Source organism: Lissotriton vulgaris, chromosome 1_1 (assembly GCF_964263255.1).
Source record: "Lissotriton vulgaris chromosome 1_1, aLisVul1.2, whole genome shotgun sequence".
Classification (NCBI taxonomy): Eukaryota; Metazoa; Chordata; class Amphibia; order Caudata; family Salamandridae; genus Lissotriton; species Lissotriton vulgaris.
In genome coordinates, this window is record NC_141685.1 from 1996751830 (window position 1) to 1996769909 (window position 18080).

Sequence of the window (18080 nt, forward strand, 5' to 3'; positions counted from 1 at the left end):
TTCAGGGACCCTGCCAGGTGTTGAACCACCAGGGTGACGCCCTGGTGTTCCAGCCATTGCCAGAGGCGCAGAGCCTCCTGACAAAGGGTCCACGACCCCACCCCACTCTGTTTGTTGCAGTACCACATGGCGGTGGTGTTATCTGTGAACACCTGCACTACACTTCCCAGGTCAGAGGGAAGGAATACCTTCAGTGCAAGTCGGATCGCCCGCAGCTCCAGAAGGTTGATATGGAGCCGGGAATCCACCAGAGACCAGAGGCCTCTGATCTCCGCCTCTCCCATGTGGCCCCCCAAGTCCAGGAGTGACGCATCCGTCACGACTACGTGCTCCGGTTGGGGTAGAGGGATCCGCCGCTGACCCAATCGCGGTCCGTGAACCACCACTGCAACTGTTTTGCAGTGCCCTCTGAGATCAGGACGTGGTCGGACAGGTTGCCCTGATGCTGGGCCCACTGAAACTTCCGGTCCCACTGCAGAGCTCGCATCTACCATCAGGAATGATGCACCAATAGGATGCAGGAGGCCATCAGCCCCAGAAGCTGCAGCGTCAACCTGACCGAGACTCGGGATAAAGGCTGAAAGATCGGAATCAGAGCTTGAATATCCCAAACCCGCTGTTTGGGAGGATAAACCCGAAACTGCGCCGAATCCAGAACCGCTCCGATGAAGAGGAGCTTCAGAGAGGGACACAGGTGTGACTTTGGCACATTGATGGAGAACCCCAGCAGGTGCAGGAGGTCGGCCGTAGTCTAGAGGTGGCTGACGACTGTCTGGGGCGAAACCGCCTTCAACAACCAGTCGTCGAGATAGGGGAAGACTGACACCCCTAATCTGCGCAGATGAGCTGCGACCACCGCCATCACTTTCGTGAACACCCGAGGGGTGCTGGTAAGGCCGAAGGGGAGCACGGTAAACTGGTAATGCTCGCGGCCTACCAAGAACCGGCCGGACGGTGATGTGAAAATATGGGTCCTGCAAGTCCAACGCTGCCATCCAGTCTTCTGGATCTAGGGCAGCTAAGACCGGAGCCAAAGTCAGCATCTTGAACTTCTCCTTCCGGAGAAAGCCGTTGACGTGCCGCAGGTCCAAGATAGGGCGTAGGCCCCCTTTGCCCTTCTTGGGAACCAGAAAGTAGTGGGAGTAACAACCACCCCCTACTTCTGGCCCAGGAACGCGCTCGATGGCCCCCTTGGCCAAGAGGGCCGTAACTTCCTCTTGCAGAAGTTGCAAGATATCCCCCGAGACGCGGTGGAACTGCGGTGGCATGGCTGGAGGGGTCGCCTCGAAGGGGAGGGAGTAGTCCCTTCAGACGATTTGCAGTACCCACCTGTCCGATGTGATGGAGCACCAGTGGAGGAGGTGATGGCGAACCCTGCCCCCCACTGGCGTCGAATGGGCCTGAAAGCTCTGACTAGGAAGGCTTTGAGGTGGATGCTGCAGGGGTGGATGTGGACTGGCCTCGCCGCTGTCCCCTGGCACCGCCACGGCGGTTACCACCGCAGAAGTTTGCTGGTGCTGGCCCGACAGGCCCAAGGATTTGGCCGTAGCCCGGGAGTCCTTGAAACTCTCAAGTGCACTGTCTGCCTTGTCGCCAAAGAGGCAACGGCCATCAAACGGCATGTCCATGAGAGAATTCCGGACATCAGCCGAAAAGTTGGCGGACCTCAGCCAGGCGTGGCCGTGAACAGCCACCGTCGTGGAAATCGCCCTGCCCAGCGAGTCTGTGGTATCCAGCCCACATCGGATATAGTACCGTGCTGCATCCCGCCCTCTGCAAGGGCTTGAGCGAGTTTGACCCGGGCCTCCTCCGGGCAAGCTGGCAGCACGTCCGCGTCTCACAGAGAGTGGGTATAACGGCCCAAAAGGCAAGCGGTGTTGACCGACCGCAACCCCAAGCTAAGTGAGGAGAACAGCTTCTTACCGAACTGCTCATACCTTTTGGATTCCCGATCAGGTGGGGCAGTCGGGAATGCGGTCTGGGAGTTAGAGGCCTGGATAACCAGGCTCTCGGGGGTGGGGTGGGTGGACAGGAAGCTAGGGTCGCCCGGGGCCGGGCGGTGGCGCCAGGCCATGTTCCGTTCTACAGGGGGACCTGTAGCGGGCATGGAACAAGTGCCCAACAGAACATCAGTAAGGGCCTCATTAAACGGCAGTAGAGGCTCCAAAGAGCTTCCCTGCGGTTTAAGGAATTCGGTGAGGAGGTTAGTCCTCACGGCCGCGACGGTGCGCTCAAGACCCAAGGCCTTGGCCGCCCTCGTCAGCACCATGCTGTAAGCAGCCCCCTCCTCCGTAGCCACGGTAGGAGGGGAGACAAAGCCAGTGTTGGCCTCCCCTAGATCCACTGCCCAGTCCTGATACGACTGGCACACTCGTGCCAGAGGGTCCTCAGACCCCTCCCAATCCTCCTCGTCTCCCATCTCCTGATAATCAGGTACAAAGGATGGGGCCGGATCATAGAAAAATTGCTCTTCTCTCGGCGTCGAATGCGGCGTCGAGCGACGCCGGTCCGACGCCGGATCCGGACCGAGGGAGGGACCGGGGACAACGACGTCCGGGGACGGCGTCGGGAGTGACACCCTGGGGGTCGGCGCCGGCGGAGGGGTCCTAATGTTGACCAGCAACGACCCAGATCCAGACCTGGATCCGGTGGGGCCCTGCGGCGTCAGGACCGAAGTCGTTGATGGCACCGGGGCCGAAGCAACCGGCCCGCTTGGGCTCCCAATCGGGGCCGCGGGCCCGAAGGCGCCAGAGCGGGACCCGACGGAGGAGAGAGCGACCTCAAGGTCCATGAGGAACGCTTCGATCTCCTCTGGCGTCGCCTTCAGCCCAGGGACCGGCGGGTATGGAGCTGGCAGCGGAGCCGCGTGGGCGGTGTCGCCCGAACCCCCAGCCGCATCGTGCGAGCGTCGAGGGAGTCGGAAGAGCGATATCGTCTCTTCGACTTCTTGTGCCTCTTACCTGAGGACTTGGAGATCGACGAATGGTGTCGACCCGCCGAGCTGCGATGACTGTGGCCCAGCGACCGGTCCTTCGACCTACTCCTCTACCTGGACCGTGAACGGCGCGGGCCGACTGCCGGAGCTCATGGAGATTACGGGACTGATCCCGCCTAGCCTTCGACGTCAAGGCCCGGCAGTCGGGGCACGACTTGACATCGTGGTCGGCACCAAGGCAATACAGGCACCGACGGTGGGGGTCGTTAACCAACATTAGACGGTTACAGTCAGCACAGGGCTTGAACCCGGGCATCCCTACCGGCACCGAGAGTCCATCGACTCGAAAAAGGACCCAAAAAGGATTTAAAAAGTTAGTCAAAAAGTGACTAAGAAATACTGCTTTTTCCGGATCTGCGCTTGCTGCAGCGGAAAAAAAAAGAACGGACGTCAGCGCGCGAGGGCAGCGTCTAAGTACTCCAACTACGTCACCCCTGCGCCAACGACGGACGCAGAGCAGCAGACGACGCCTGCCGACGCGCGGGGGTACTGATATGCAAAACTTTCCGGATCTAGTCCGACGCCTCGGGTTATTCTAAGGTAAGGAATCTAACACTAACCTGTTTCTTTCAGATAATAGAATTGCCCATTCTGAACTCCACATCAACCTTGGTACGCAAATGTGAAGTCAAGCAGGCCCTGAGACTTAGGCCTGGGATTACTGATTGATAGGCCATAGGTAGGAGGATGCGTAGCTAGCAGGCAACCGCTCGGGTAGGAAACTCTTGATCAGTCCCACAGATAGGCGCAGTGACATTACAATGGTCAGGGGAGAATTCCCCAATAAAGCACACATGGCCGGAGCAGGTAAGTGTGGCCCTAATAGCACCATAAAAATATCAGATTCCACATGAGTTAGGAGTACATAGCCAATCAGGACCTAGCACACGTAGTGATCATGCATTCCCCATGCTGGACGTCTGGACACGTTATCCACGTAGGCGTTGTAAAAAATGCAGCACCTCATTTTTTAGGTCTTGTCTAGGCCAGGGGTCTCCAACCTTTTGTGTAGTCCGAGCTACTTCTGGCCAGTTAAAATCGTCGTGAGCTACTGAACCCGAATCAACTCGCGCTTTACTATGTTTCATGCCAAAACGACAGGTTCCAAGCTTGGAGGCATCAGCTGTCTGAACCCAATACTAATAAATGAATATATTGCAGTTTTAAAATAAGTGATTTTTTTGGGGTATTGCAAGTAAACACATGTCAAAAGTTTACAGTAGCGCAGCCTGTCCTCACATCGTTCAGCATACATGCTGGAAAATCTATAACCTTGCTCGCTGACCTTTAACCTCCAAGAAGATAATCATGTATGCAACACCTTCCCCACTGAACCAGGTTTTCATATTGGCTTGTAAAGGGGATTAACAACTGGGAGACAGGCCATCTCTGAACAAGTACAGACTCTGAAAACTGTACCTTCCTGGACTGGAGAGACCCAGGAGATGAGCAATGGTACATCGAGCCTTCCACCTCTAGGAGTGCAGAGCTCTGATAATTGATATGGGGATGCACTATTCCATCACTGGAGACTTGTAGAGTCGGGGGATGAAGTCTCAGAGTGCTGAGCTTGAATCTCAGACGTTTCAGAAGACTGGCAATGTGATTCTGGGTCAGGCACTGGTAGGGCTGTACAGGGGTTTGTCACTTTTAGGGCACGCTGGGCTCGGGGGACTGGCACTGTGACACTGACTCTCACTTCCACTGATTTGGGAGCTCAGGTGGTTGGCACAGTGATGCAGAGAATGACAGCTCTAGTGCAAAGTGGGTTCAGTAACTAAACATGCTTGGAGCAAAGAGGAGGTCTACCACCAATATGTCAGCATCACCATGAAAATGGCAGGATTGCCCCAAAGGTGGAAAAGTTTGTATCATTTTCTCACCATGCACAAACATGCATTTTGGTCCGTTCTACAAAATTCTCCATCTCCTGTCCGTCCCATGATTACACCACACTTTCTTTTCCCTCTAACTCTCTCCCTCTCTCTTAGTCATTCTTTCTCTCTTCCTATCTGTAGCTGTCTTTCTTGCGGTTTGTCTCATTCCCCCTCTCTGTATGTCGGTCTCTTTTTCGCACAATCTCTGCTCCTCTAGTCTTTGCTCTTGCCACATCTCTATCCTTTGTATTCTCCATTTTGCTTTCTCACTCACCCCTTTCTCTTCTAACTCCTCTCTTGTAACCTTTCTTTCTACCTTTCTCTATGCTGCCCCTTCTTTCTGTTTTTCTCTTTCTTCCTGTGCGTCTCTGGTTTGTTGCCTCTCAGAGTTTGTCTTTTCTCACTCTCCCTGAATATTGCCAGTCTCTCTTTCAGGCTCAATTTCTCTCTCAGCTCCTCTCTTTTTCTCCCATTTAGTCACTCTTGCCTCGCATAGCCTCTCTCACTTTCCCTTTCTATATCGCCATCTCTATGCTTTACCCTCTCCCTCACACCTTCTCACCCCCCACCTTTCTCTCTGCCGTCTCCTTGTACCCTTATTTCTACATTTTCTATTCCCATACCAGGGAGTGAGAGCCTTCCAGTGCCCCATCCTTACGAGTCACCCATTCAAGCACTCCTCGCACTCAGCACAAGTGCTATGATTCCCTGTTAGTTGTTCTGCTCCTGGTCTCCTAGAACTTGCGCTGCTCCTTGTGATGCCCCACATCCTACACTGCTCCCCCTTGTGCTGAGCGTTTCCCACCAGAGTGGGTATTATGTCAGCCAGACCTTGCACCGTTCCTCTCGGACTCTTGGCTGCGGTCCCTGAATTCCCTTCCTCTCCCCATGCACTGGGCGCCGGCACCACCACCACCTCGTGTCTGCATGTCACGCAGTCAGGACACCTGGCTGTGCTGTCGAAAACAGACACTGGCTGCAAAGAGCTGCACAACGTAACAGAGCAGCGGCTTACTTTCACTGCCCATTTTTTATTCCGTTTTCTAGAAAAGCTCCCCCCGCCAACTGCACGAGGTTCTAATACAAAAGGAACGAAAAACGGCACAATCAGGGGGGGGAAGCTTACCTGCAGTCAAAGGCACGTCTCCTCTCCTGGCTGCTTCTGGCTGTCTCCTACTGCTCCGCGCTGGCACCCGTCGCACAATGGCAGACAGTGCGATGCCAGCGCGTTTTCAGTAGACAAGAGAAGCCAGAAGCTCCAGGAGAGAAGCGTCATTGCGTCATAACGTCATCCTGTTCTCCCGCCCCATCCACACATTATACCCAATCCGGGCGAAGGGCTAGAGCTAGACGAGCTACTCCCGGGGTCTCCGCGAGCTACCGGTAGCTCGCGATCGACCGGTTGGAGACCCCGGGTCTAGGCAATGTCTTTTTGGTTATATATAAAATGACAAAAATGCTCATAACACTTTTTATTATAACTTTTCAAAATGCTGCACAGCACTCACCCTGCACTACAACATAGCTTAAAGACATTGGAAAAGCCAAAACTCTGGCTAAACACTTGCAGTTAGCGATGATCATGGGGCCAGGCCTGGCCAGGTTTGAAGCTGGGCTTGCGATTTACGTAAGTGGAGGGGGGGGGAGCGGGGGTGGTGGGGATGACGTCATGTGCATGCTGCAAGGACTAAGGTGAATGAAGCCTTTGGATGAGACTGACAGGCCAAAGCAATACCTTGTCTCGAGATGTTGGTACTGAACAAACATCCTTGTGGGCTGCAGCCTCCCCCAAGGTACTGGAAGAACCCAGTACAAAGGGGGAGGAGGAGACAGAGTCCAGTCTACAGCCACGGATACTTTACACAGTCCAACACCATGAGGGAGACCACTCTGGCTAGCTCTCCCCCTCCCCCCAGCATTGGCTGAGTCCAGCACCAAACCAAAGGCAGGCCCACGATATAAAAGATGTAAACAGGAGAAGAGGCAGTTCCCAGCCAAGGATAGCAGACTATTCAAACACCAACAGCATTGCAATTTTGTCCACTTAACTTCCTCTTGTCATCCAAACTGGAAACATCCACAACAAAGAAAGCCACTATCTCTATCCGTGGGCACTTGATTTCTCCATTTCTACGTTGCAGGCGCTAAAAGAGCCAATGAGAGACACCATGGTATACCCTTTGGACTTCCAATAACACTAGTGAGGTATCCACTATCCTCCTATACATCCCAGTTTCGTGCATTGCCTTATTCAAAGTGACTAATGCAATTTGGTTAGTGCCATTGCAAACCAATCCTTACACCAATCAAAGCCTCAAGCGAGCACTGCTGTCTCACGAGTGACTACCTAACTGACGTATCCCACACTCCATCACTACTGCTCTGAGGTAGCAAGTAGTGATTCAATGGACCTCTATGGTTAGTACCGCTATGAGAGTGGTGTCCCCCTGAGGGCTAGTACCGCTATGTGAGTAGTGCCCCCTGAACTTTGTATTGTGCCAGGCTCTGATACAATGGCTCTAGTGAGCACTGCTGTGATAACAGTGGTTCTGGTAAGTACCTGTGTGTGAGATGTCATAAAAAGTGCATTGTTCAACGTTGGGATAACCATAAACAGCTGCAGCGCACTCTGAATTTATAAGTAGTGCCAGCACAAGTGAATCCTGCCACCTTATGACACAATGAACCAGGTAAACATCATTGTGTGTGCAGTGCTTATGATACCACCCTAAGGTTCGGGCAGACACCGCTGTATAAGCAGAAGCAGCAAATGTGCACTGTGCCAAGCTTCGAAAATGTCCCTGGTAAAAGCCGCTGTAGGAGGAAAGAGCAGCAACTGTACTTAGAGCAATCCGCTGACACAATTGTCCAGGTGAGCGCTGTTGTGTTCAGCTGCATGCTCCTGGACCACGGTCTTGAGCAAGGACCAAGAGTGTTCCCCCAGGTCACCCTTCTGTCCTGTAGTGGCCTTTCCCTAGGACAGGTATGCACTAAGCAATGAGACCTGGTCGATGCCTGTATGTTCTCTAGGATTTCTTAGCGCCTGGAGACAGATCTTTAAAAAGAAAGATTAGAAACTTGATGTATTGTTATCAAGTGGCAGTTTAAGCCAGGAGGGAGCCTTCATATAAAAACATATGATGCAGAATCAGATAATCATACAGTTTCAACCTAGAGAACCTTTATCTTGATAACCCAGAGCTCAGACGGAGCTCGAGGCTTTTCATCTCCTATGCGAGGGAGTAGGAGGAAGAAAACAGCAGATGCGTGCCCTGGAATCAAAATGAGATTGGTAAAACACAGGCAAGGTACTGGGATCCACAAGTCCTTTGCATGGCTTATGAGTGCTGCAAATGCAAAAACAATTTTGGAAAGAAGACATATTTGAAGCCTGGTGGTGGGACTGGGGAAACAAGGAGAGAGAGCAAAGAAAAAGTAGCACGCGGAAACTAACATATGACCCACAGTGAAAGGATCCATGTAGACGGGCAGTCTTCAGGGCAGAACGAAACAGCCAAAAAGAGGGACACGTGTAAAGTATTCACCAATGAAAGCAAAGGAATTTCAAAAAGCAAACAAGACAACCAATGAAAAGTGCTGGGCGTACTGATAGCCCATTTAGTAGATAACAGCATGCCTTGAAGAGACATTGTCTGCGCTGGCTAGGCGAGACCTAAAAAGGATAGCCATGATCCTTTGGCTCTACAGCGCAAGAAAATGTCATTCCTAATAACTAACACAAAAAAACATCTTCCTACTATCTACATCTCTTTGACTAAATCAGTATATACATCTGAGATCAAAACCTTATATGGCTTTGCAGAGTATATATCTGTTATACATTTTAGATATGTAAAACTAAAATGAATAGCTGAAACAATTTCATTTGTCAGGGTTTTGAAATTATCCAAATACTGGGCTTACCAGCGAGTGTTTTTAGAATGAACATTCAGAACTGCCATAGGTATAAAAGCAAAGCTATAAAAAGTCCTTTAAATATGAACAACTATTTCTCAAATGCAATAAATATAAGCATTTTTCAAGTTTTTCAAGCCCCTTACCTATTAGCTTATTTTCCTTAACAAAGCATCTGAATTCTGCGCCTGGAATCAGCTCACACCATTTTCTGAGGACAAGCTGCGAAAAAAAGCATACAGGAACAAATCAATCATCTTCGAACTACTAATTTGTTTTCTATTGCAAGACGTTCTTAACATCGGCTATATACCACATAACAATCTCTTAAAGCAAGAAATGCGAGAGCAAAAAACATAAGTAAATGAAAGAGAAATGTAGATGATTAATGCTCATTAAAATAGATTTATACATGTCTGGTTCAGTGTGATTATACTGTTAGCTACAAATCGTGCTATTGCACTACTTTGTTATGTTAACAAGGTTACATTAGAGATGTTATTTGGCATTTAGTGTGGCTTAAGAAAGCTGAACTATCCACAGCTTACAACACTTTCAAAAAGCACAAGGTCAGTGGCCTTAAAACACTTTTTTTCTTTTTCAGGACTGCTGCACCAACTTGTTCTTTTCCTAACCCACTCACCTGCAAGTACCATGTATCGCAATTCTATCAAATTGCTATCCCCACATTTCCATTATCTGTGATACTGTTAGTGCTCTTGTCACTTAAGTAAGCCTGATATTTTTTTAGCAATTTCATCCAAACCGGACCACCATCCCATAATCAGAACCTTGCTAACAGAATAAAATTATCCAAATGCTGACTGCGGGTTCCTCAGTGCTTAAGTTAGATACAAATGAAAATCAACACCTTCAACCATGTGGACACTGAAAACGAGAGTAAGACTAAAGGGAACAAACAAAGGTTGTCCTCAAGCAACAAAAAAAAAAAGCAAGATGACTGCTTAAATCCATGAATTCATAAATACTGAGCTTGAAACTCTTGTGGGAAGTGGCCCCACAAAGACTGGAGCCAACACAGGCTAAAACGAATTCAAGATTAAGAATAATGACTATGTGCACTAGGAAATATGCTTGGCGGTAGATAACCAATTCCCTACTACTTATGATGCAGGTGTTCACTTTGTGACTAAAATAACACCTCGGATTGGAATACTCAGTGCTACTGGCTCACACCATAGATCTCCACATAAGTTCAGGCAGGCAGCGGGTAAATACTCAAAGGTGTAAGGGTTGATAGGACAGAAGTTCAGTGATGGCAGTCAAACTCGATGCAAGCTCATCCCTGTGGCAAACAAACAATTCATTTAAAAAGAACCAGAGCAGCTCTTGGAAGTGGTCATTTGGAGGAGTTAACTGTATGTAGCGGGTTCTCCAACTCAGGAAAGCCTTCAGGACAAAAATAAAAAAAAATCCAACGTTCTAACTTTCAAAAGAGTCTTTAAGATCGCTTGTTCAAACAGCCAATTTCCTGTCAACAAAACAATATCGGGACTACCACACATGAATAAATATTTTAGACGCGGTCAGCGGGAACAGGTTAAAGTAGGAGTTTGCAACAAAGCCTGTAACAACCGACTCTCACATGTTGGATGTGCACTAAAAACGGCCTGATCAAAAAGGGCAAGGAAATATATGGGCTACCGCCTTACAAACAACAAGCTGAAAAGGTTTTTGCTACACTACCTTTATCACAAGAATGTTAAAGAGTAGAAGAGGCTCTGTCTGTTGCAATACTGTCAACTGCAAGGAATGTAGTAAAAAATAAAGAATCACCAGTGCGAGCATAAATACACAATGTCCACCTGCAATTAGGTATATACCCTTTTAGCATACTGTAAACCGCTAGTTTGTTGGTATTCGAGTCCATGCAAATCAGTAAATTACGCACTTCAGTTATCAGCGTGATCCTTAACGAAGTGATAAATAGATGGATGGGAAACCACTGTCTTAAGCTCAATTCCGGGAAAACCGAAGTGGTTATCTTTGGGAATTTGCAATCCAGATGGGACGACCTTTGATCGCCGGCGGATATAGGGGAACCGCCAAAACCAGTCCAGAAGGCAAAAAGCTTGGGGGTGCTGATCTATAATAAACTCCCCTTATCTCAGCAGACCAATGCCATTGTATCTACCTCCCATTTTCTGATATAAACCTTATATTCCGGACGACTCCAAAAGGGCGGTAGTGACTACACGCATGACGTCAAAGCAAGACTACTACAAATTACTTTACCATAATATGCAGAAGCAATACCTAAAACTGCTCCAGATGATTCAAAACGCATCTGCAAGACTTCTTCTAAATGTGCATAAATATGAGTCGGTAACTACGTAAATTCGAAGACTTCACAGGCTCGCAACGCTTTAAGTTCAAAGTGCTATGTCTTGCTTACAAGGGCCTGAACGACTCCGGACCAATATTTCTCAGGAAACTTTTCTCCTGGTATCACCCAGTCAGACAACTGTGCTCTTCTGACGCCAGACTCTTGATGGTCCCCAGGATCCGTATCTTATGCTGGGGAGGTCGTAGTATCTCGTACGGCACAGCAAAATTATGGAATAAGCTACCATTTGCTATAAGAAATGGCAGATCTCTCACCACTTTCAGAAAGGACCTAAAGCCATGGCTTTTTCAGGACTAGCTGGTTCCTCTAGGGCTCACCACTGTCTAAGCGCCAAGACTCCACCGAGTATTTGTGCGCTCAATAAGTTTTATTAACATTAACACTGTCACGATTCGCTCCCTGTGTTCTCGTGTCCACCACCAGTGGGCCACATAGTGGGACTTTCCAGTCTTCTAATAAGCTTCTAAATCATCCCCTGCATGCACATCCTGACTTCCAGCCATTTGGACACCTATTGGGAACTGACATCCATTCCCAATCCATGCTGGGTTTTGTGAAAGCTAGCCTGCTTATACGTAAAGCCAGCCTACTCATGCCTGAAACTCCATTACTCAGAATTCCCTGCTCACTGCTTTGTCTCCACCCCTGCAGGCCAAGGATGGGTGGAGGATTTCAGCTCACCTGTGGCTGGCTGCTGCTAGCCTGCTCACACCTGATGCATATGATTACTGTGAGCTCTTTTAACTCCCAGCTACCTTCAGGGCAAGGTTGGTCATTGTAGCTGTTTACCGGTGAGACCGATCCTTGTTTCCAGTGCTCCCTGAGCTTTTGCTATTCTTGTTTCCTGAGCTTTAGTTATGCCTTGTTCCTGACCTGCTGCTGTTTTCCTTGTTCCTGACTAAGCACTGCCTGCAGTGCTACCCTGAACCCTGGACATTAGTATTCCTTGTTCCTGAACTGCAGCAGTTTCCCTTTCTCCTGAATTTGCACTGCTTACAGTGCTACCTTGTTTCCTGAGTTCCTGAGCTATAGCTATTCCTTGTACCTGAATTAGCACTGCCTGCAGTGCTCTTGTTTCCTGAGTTCCTGAGCTATAGATATTCCTTGTACCTGAATTGCACTGCCTGCAGTGCTCTTGTTTCCGGAGTTCCTGAGCTATAGTTATTCTTTGTTCCTGTTCCTGGGCTTCAGCTACTTCTTGTTCCCGATTTGCATTGCTTGCAGGGCTCTCTTGACTCCTTGTTTCCTGAGCTGTAGCTAATTCCCTGCTCTTGAACTAGCACTGCCTGCAGTGCTACCTTGACTCCTGAAGCTTTGGTAGTTCCCTGTTCCTGAACCAGCACTGTCTGCAGTACTGCCTTGACTCCTGAGCCTTAGCTCACTTCTTTTTGCTGCCCCAGCACTGCCTTCTATGCTATTTTGTTTTCTTGATTCCTTAACCTGCACTATTCTAGTATACCCTTATAGCCTCCCCTTCTGTATATCCCTTTCCAGTCCCTGCCTTTCTTCCCATTTCCTTAGTTCCAGTTCTAGTTTGCTGTCTGTCTATTCTGCTGTCTTACTTCTGTTACCTTGTATGTTTGTTACCTGCTTACTGCCACGTGTGCCCTGTGATGTCCTTCCTTTCCTGTTAAGCACTCCTCCTTGCTAGCTCCTTGTCTATTGTGCTTGTATTTTGTTCTACCCTCTTGCTGTTACTGCCTTGCATGTAACTGTTTGATCGCCAGGATCCGTGGGCACAGCTGACTACCTAAGTGGTGTTTCTTGTTCACTGTGAGTATTGTCTGAGTTACATTTATAACATCACCATAGGTATAAGCTCCACAGACCCTACCTTTGCATGCATAACCTACATGTGGGTATTTGCAGTCAGTATCTGTAACAGCAATTGTGGGTAAGAAAGTTACTGAGCTTTAGTCTTACCATGTGGAGCTCCTGAGTGCTTTACCCCATACCCCCCCTTTATTGTTAATGTTGTATTATATATATTTGTCTTGTACGTCCGTAGTGGGTGCAGTTAGTCTGAATGCTAAATTGCCGTGCGAGTGCCCTTCCTTTCTGAGTCTTACCCATCTTGTTCACTTGTACAGGCTTCACCTTTGGATCACTTTTTCTCCTCTGACTCCCTGTACGATCCTGGGCAGCTCTGTACTCCTCCTTTCTGTGTACGTCTTCTACCCAGTTCCCAGTCCTTGTCCAAGTCCCTGGCTGTGTTCCCCACATAGTCCCGGACAGTCCCTGACAAAATGACCAACCCACATCTCCAGGGTGACGTGTGAGGTTTTCTTTGCATTCAGTTACCTAACCTTTTTTTTTTTTTTAAACCCACCCTGTTCGTTCTTGTCAAGATGTTTAGCATCAAAACCAGAAAGTCTGTGTATGATGGCAGACATCCATTGTCAAGGCAGCGCAGTTCCGTACAACCTATTATGTTATATGGTCTTTTATAGCGTACGGCTGCCCCAGCAAAGGGGCTTCCCGGCGCTTTACAGAAAGAAAGGAAAGTGAGCCACAGCAGATGGAAACCTAGAATTCACACACATAGATGGTTTAGCAGAAGAGGTGGGTTTTTATGGCCTTTCTAAATGACAGCAGGTCATTGAGACCACGAATTTGGGAAGGTATCGAATATGCTACTTACTAGTATGCATCTGTTCTTGGCATGTAGGGCTGCTGACATTCATATCTGTGCATAGATCGCCGCCTAGTGTTGGGTCCGGATGATTGCACATTGTTGTCCTGGAAGAGTCTTCGAAGTATCACGAGATAGGTGGCTCCTCCCCTGGACTACAGTGCGCATGGGATCAACTCCATCCCCAGATTGTTTTTAGCCATTGTGGCCAAGATGGAGTGAAACTCAGTGAATGATGACCATGCTATGAGTATATGTGAATACTGCAACTGCTACAGGCGTCGGGGAGGAGGGCGGGCGATATGAATGTCAGCAGCCCTACATGCCAAGAACAGATGCATACTGGTAAATAGCATATTCGGTTCGAGGCATGTGGGCTGCTGAATTCATATCTGTGCATAGAATACATAGCAGTCCCTCCATTAGCGGTGGCCGCCTGTGCAAGCTGCAGCAGTTTGAAAAAGTGTCTTGAGAACAGCCTGCCCTACAGCTGCCTGCTGTTTGGAGTGCACATCAACACAGTAATGCTTAGTAAATGTGTGTGTGGTAGACCAAGTGGCTGCTCTACATATGTCTTCCAAAGGAATGTTTCCAAGGAATGCCATAGAGGCCCCTAACTTCCTGGTGGAGTGGGCTCTTGGTGGAATGGTAAGAGTGCGTTTTGCCTTTAGATAGCAGATCTGGATACATTTAAAGATCCATATAGCAATACCAGCCTTGGAAATAGGGTTACCTTTGTGGTGTGGTGCAAAGGCGACAAAGAGTTGCTTAGTTTTCCTAAAATCCTTGGTCCTATCGATGTAATACATCAGGGCCCGTTTAACGTCAAGGGTATGGAGCATCCGCTCCGCCAGTGACTCAGGATTTTGAAAGAAAACAGGTAATTCAATTGTTTGGTTGATGTGAAACTGAGACACAACCTTGGGTAGAAATTTAGGGTTAGTGCGAAGCACTACCCTGTTGGAATGAATTTGGATAAATGGCTCTTGGATAGTGAGGGCTTGCAACTCACTAACCCGCCGTAGCGATGTAATTGCTATGAGGAAAGACACTTTCCATGTCAAGAACTGAATCTCGCAGGAATGCAGTGGTTCAAAGGGAGGACCCATCAGCCTGGTAATGACCACATTGAGGTTCCACTCAGGAGCTGGTGGAGTCCGTGGCGGAATGACTCGTTTGAGTCCTTCCAGAAAAGCTTTGATGGCAGGCACCCTGAAGAGGGAGAGGTGCTGCCTATTTTGGAGATAAGCGGCCATTGCAGACAGCTGAATGTGAATGGAAGCATAGGCCAGATTACACTTGTGTAGATGGAAAAGGTAACAGATGATGTTCTGAATAGAAGCATCCAGCGGGTTAATGTTGTGGTCTGCACAATAAATGACAAACCGCTTCCATTTTGCCGCATAGCAAGCTCTAGTGGTGGGCTTTCTTGCCTCCCGAATGATGTCCATACAGTCGGCAGGTAAGTGCAGGTAGCCAAATTCTAGGACTTCAGGAGCCAGATCGCCAGGTTGAGCTGTTGCAGATCTGGGTGCTGAATGTTGCCATGGCTCTGCGTCAGAAGGCTGGGTGTGAGGTGTAGCCTCTGATGCGGCACCACGGACAGTTCTAGAAATGTGGTGTACCATGGTTAACGAGCCCACGTTGGAGCAACCAGGATGAGAGTCATTGAGTGCTGCCTGAGCTTGCGTGCCACCAGCGGTATCAGAGGTGCTGGGGAAAAAGCGTACGCAAATTTGCCTGACCAGTTCATCCATATCGCATTGCCCTGCGACTGCGGGTGTGGGAACCTGGCGGCGAAGCTTTGGCATTTTGCGTTCTCCCTTGTGGCGAACAGGTCTATCTCGGGATGACCCCACCTTTGGAAGTACGGTTGGAGTACTGATGGATGTATCTCCCACTCGTGCATTTGGTGGCTGTGCCTGCTGAGCAGGTCCGCCATCTGATTGTCTTTGCCCGGGAGGTGTTCTGCCATGAGGAAGATATTCCTCTGAATGGCCCACTTCCACATGCTCTGAGCCAGATGAGACAGCTGCGGAGAGTGTGTTCCTCCCTGCTTTTGAATGTAGTACATGGCTGTCATGTTGTCTGTCCGGATCAACACGACCTTGTTGCACAGATGTACTTTGAAGGCTTTGAGTGCCATGAAGATTGCCATCAGTTCGAGAACATTGAAGTGCATCTTTTGTTGCTGTTGCGTCCATAGGCCCTGCACTGTGTAATGGAGTACATGAGCTCCCCATCCCTGGAGAGAGGCGTCCGTTGTCAGGATGATCTGTGGCACAGGCTCTTGGAACGGTCGGCCCTTGCAAAGGTTTCGTGGATTCCACCAATGCAGAGAGTTGTATGCCCGACCGCTCACCAACACTAGGTCTTTCAACTGCCCGTGAGCCTGAGTCCACTGATGTGCTAAGCACTCCTGAAGCGGGCGCATATGTAGTCTTGCGTGCGGGACTATGGAGATGCAGGAGGCCATCATGCCTATCAACTGCATGAACACTCTTGCTGGAAGCGAGTGTTGAGGCCTGAATCAGCGATTGAATGCTGCTCACTCTCACTGAATTCGGCTGTGCTGTGGCCGCCAGAGTGTCTATGGTCGCCCCCAGATACTGCTGTATGTGGGCGGGCTGGAGGTGGGATTTTGGGTAATTCAGTGAGAATCCCAGATCGTACAGGAGGTGAATGGTATGGGACACATGGTCGGCACACTGCTGGGCTGACTTTGCTTGGATGAGCCAGTCGTCCAGATAGGGGTAGACGTGGACGTTCTGCCGTCTCAGATGTGCCGCCACCGTCGCCAGGCACTTGGTGAACACCCTGGGTGCCGTGGTGACCCCAACAGGCAAAACCCTGAACTGGTAGTGCTGGTTTTGGATGGTGAACCTGAGGTATTTTCTGTGTGAAGGATGTAGTGGAATGTGAAAGTACGCATCCTTTAAATCTAAAGTTGCGAGAGAAAGTCCCCCTGTTGGAGCAGCGGGAGCACCTGCTGCAGTGTCAGCATGTGGAAGTGCTCCGACAGGATGTAGAAGTTGAGGGGCCTGAGATCCAGGATGGGCTTGAGGGATCCGTCCTTCTTTGGAATCAGGAAGTACAGGGAGTAAACTCCTGTGCCTCTTTCCTGCATGGGCACGAGCTCTATTGCTCCTTTTTGCAGCATGACGTTGACCTCCTGCTGCAATAAGTGCAAGTGCTCGTCCGACATAGGACGGTGCCTTGGGGGTATGTTGGGGGGAGTGGATGTTAACTCCAGACAATAACCAAATTGGATAAGCTTTCCGACCCACCTGTCCGTGGTGATGGACTTCCACACGGGCAGGAACTGCTGGAGTCTCCCCCCGACTGGTGTTGTGTGGTCGGGGGGCAGTGACACTGAGTCACTGTTTGTTGGCGGTAGAGGACCTGGAGCTGTTGTTGCCACGTCCTCTGCCCTTGGCGCTGTTGCCGCGGTATCCACCACGACTCTTGTTGGTGTAAGCAGTCTGGGTGTTGCCTTTGCAGAACTGAGCGGACTGCGAAAACTGACCCCTGGAGGTGCCTCTGGTATTGGAGCGACGAAAGGACCCACCCCGAAACTGCTGGGACTGCAAGGCACCCATGGAGTGTCAGTGTCCTTTTTCATTTTTTCTAGGGTGGTGTCAACATCCGGGCCAAACAGGTGATCAGGGTTGACTGTTTGGTTCAAGATGGTGGTCTGTATGTCTGGCTTGAAACCAGAAATTCTGAGCCCGGCATGTCTCCGAAGCAGAACACTGGTGTTAATGGCTCACGCAGCGGTGTCAGCCGCGTCTAGAGCACACTTTATGGAAGCGTTGGAGATTAGCTTCCCCTCCTGGATTAGCATCTCAGCCCCTTCCTTATATTGATCAGGCAGATGTTGCAAAAGGGTCTTTAGGGTATCGTAGTGCGCCCTGTCATAACGCGCTAGGAGCGCCTGTGTGTTTGAGATGCGCCATATGTTAGCTGCCTGCGCTGCAACCCTCTTCACCGAAGTCTCAAAGACCTTGGACTCTTTGTCTGGGGGAGGAGCATCACCAGTAGTCTGCGAGTTGGCCCTCTACCAGGCATTCGAGACGACCAGGGAGTCCAGAGGCAACTGTCCTTTAATGTAAGTTGGATCAGTGGGCGCCGCTTTGTACTTTTTGACAATCCTCGGGTTGATGACTCTCGGCCTGGTGGGTTCTTTGAAGACCTCAGCAGCGTGCTTTAAAACGCCTTTTAGCATTGGCAGAGTTTTTACAGTCTTTTCAGACAGAGAAAAGGTATCAAAGAGGAAATCTACGTCCACAGGGT

At 49.6% G+C, this 18080-nt stretch overlaps 1 protein-coding gene across 2 annotated transcripts in view; it reads right to left on the reverse strand.

Moving 5' to 3' along the window:
* Nucleotides 1-18080, reverse strand: part of CDC123 (cell division cycle 123) — a 414248-nt gene that overhangs the window by 133470 nt on the left and 262698 nt on the right. For both annotated transcript variants that reach the window (XM_086919873.1, XM_086919878.1), the window contains one exon: nt 8934-9009. In XM_086919873.1, coding sequence (XP_086775999.1) covers nt 8934-9009 — 76 coding nt within the window. The remainder of the gene's footprint in view (nt 1-8933; nt 9010-18080) is intronic.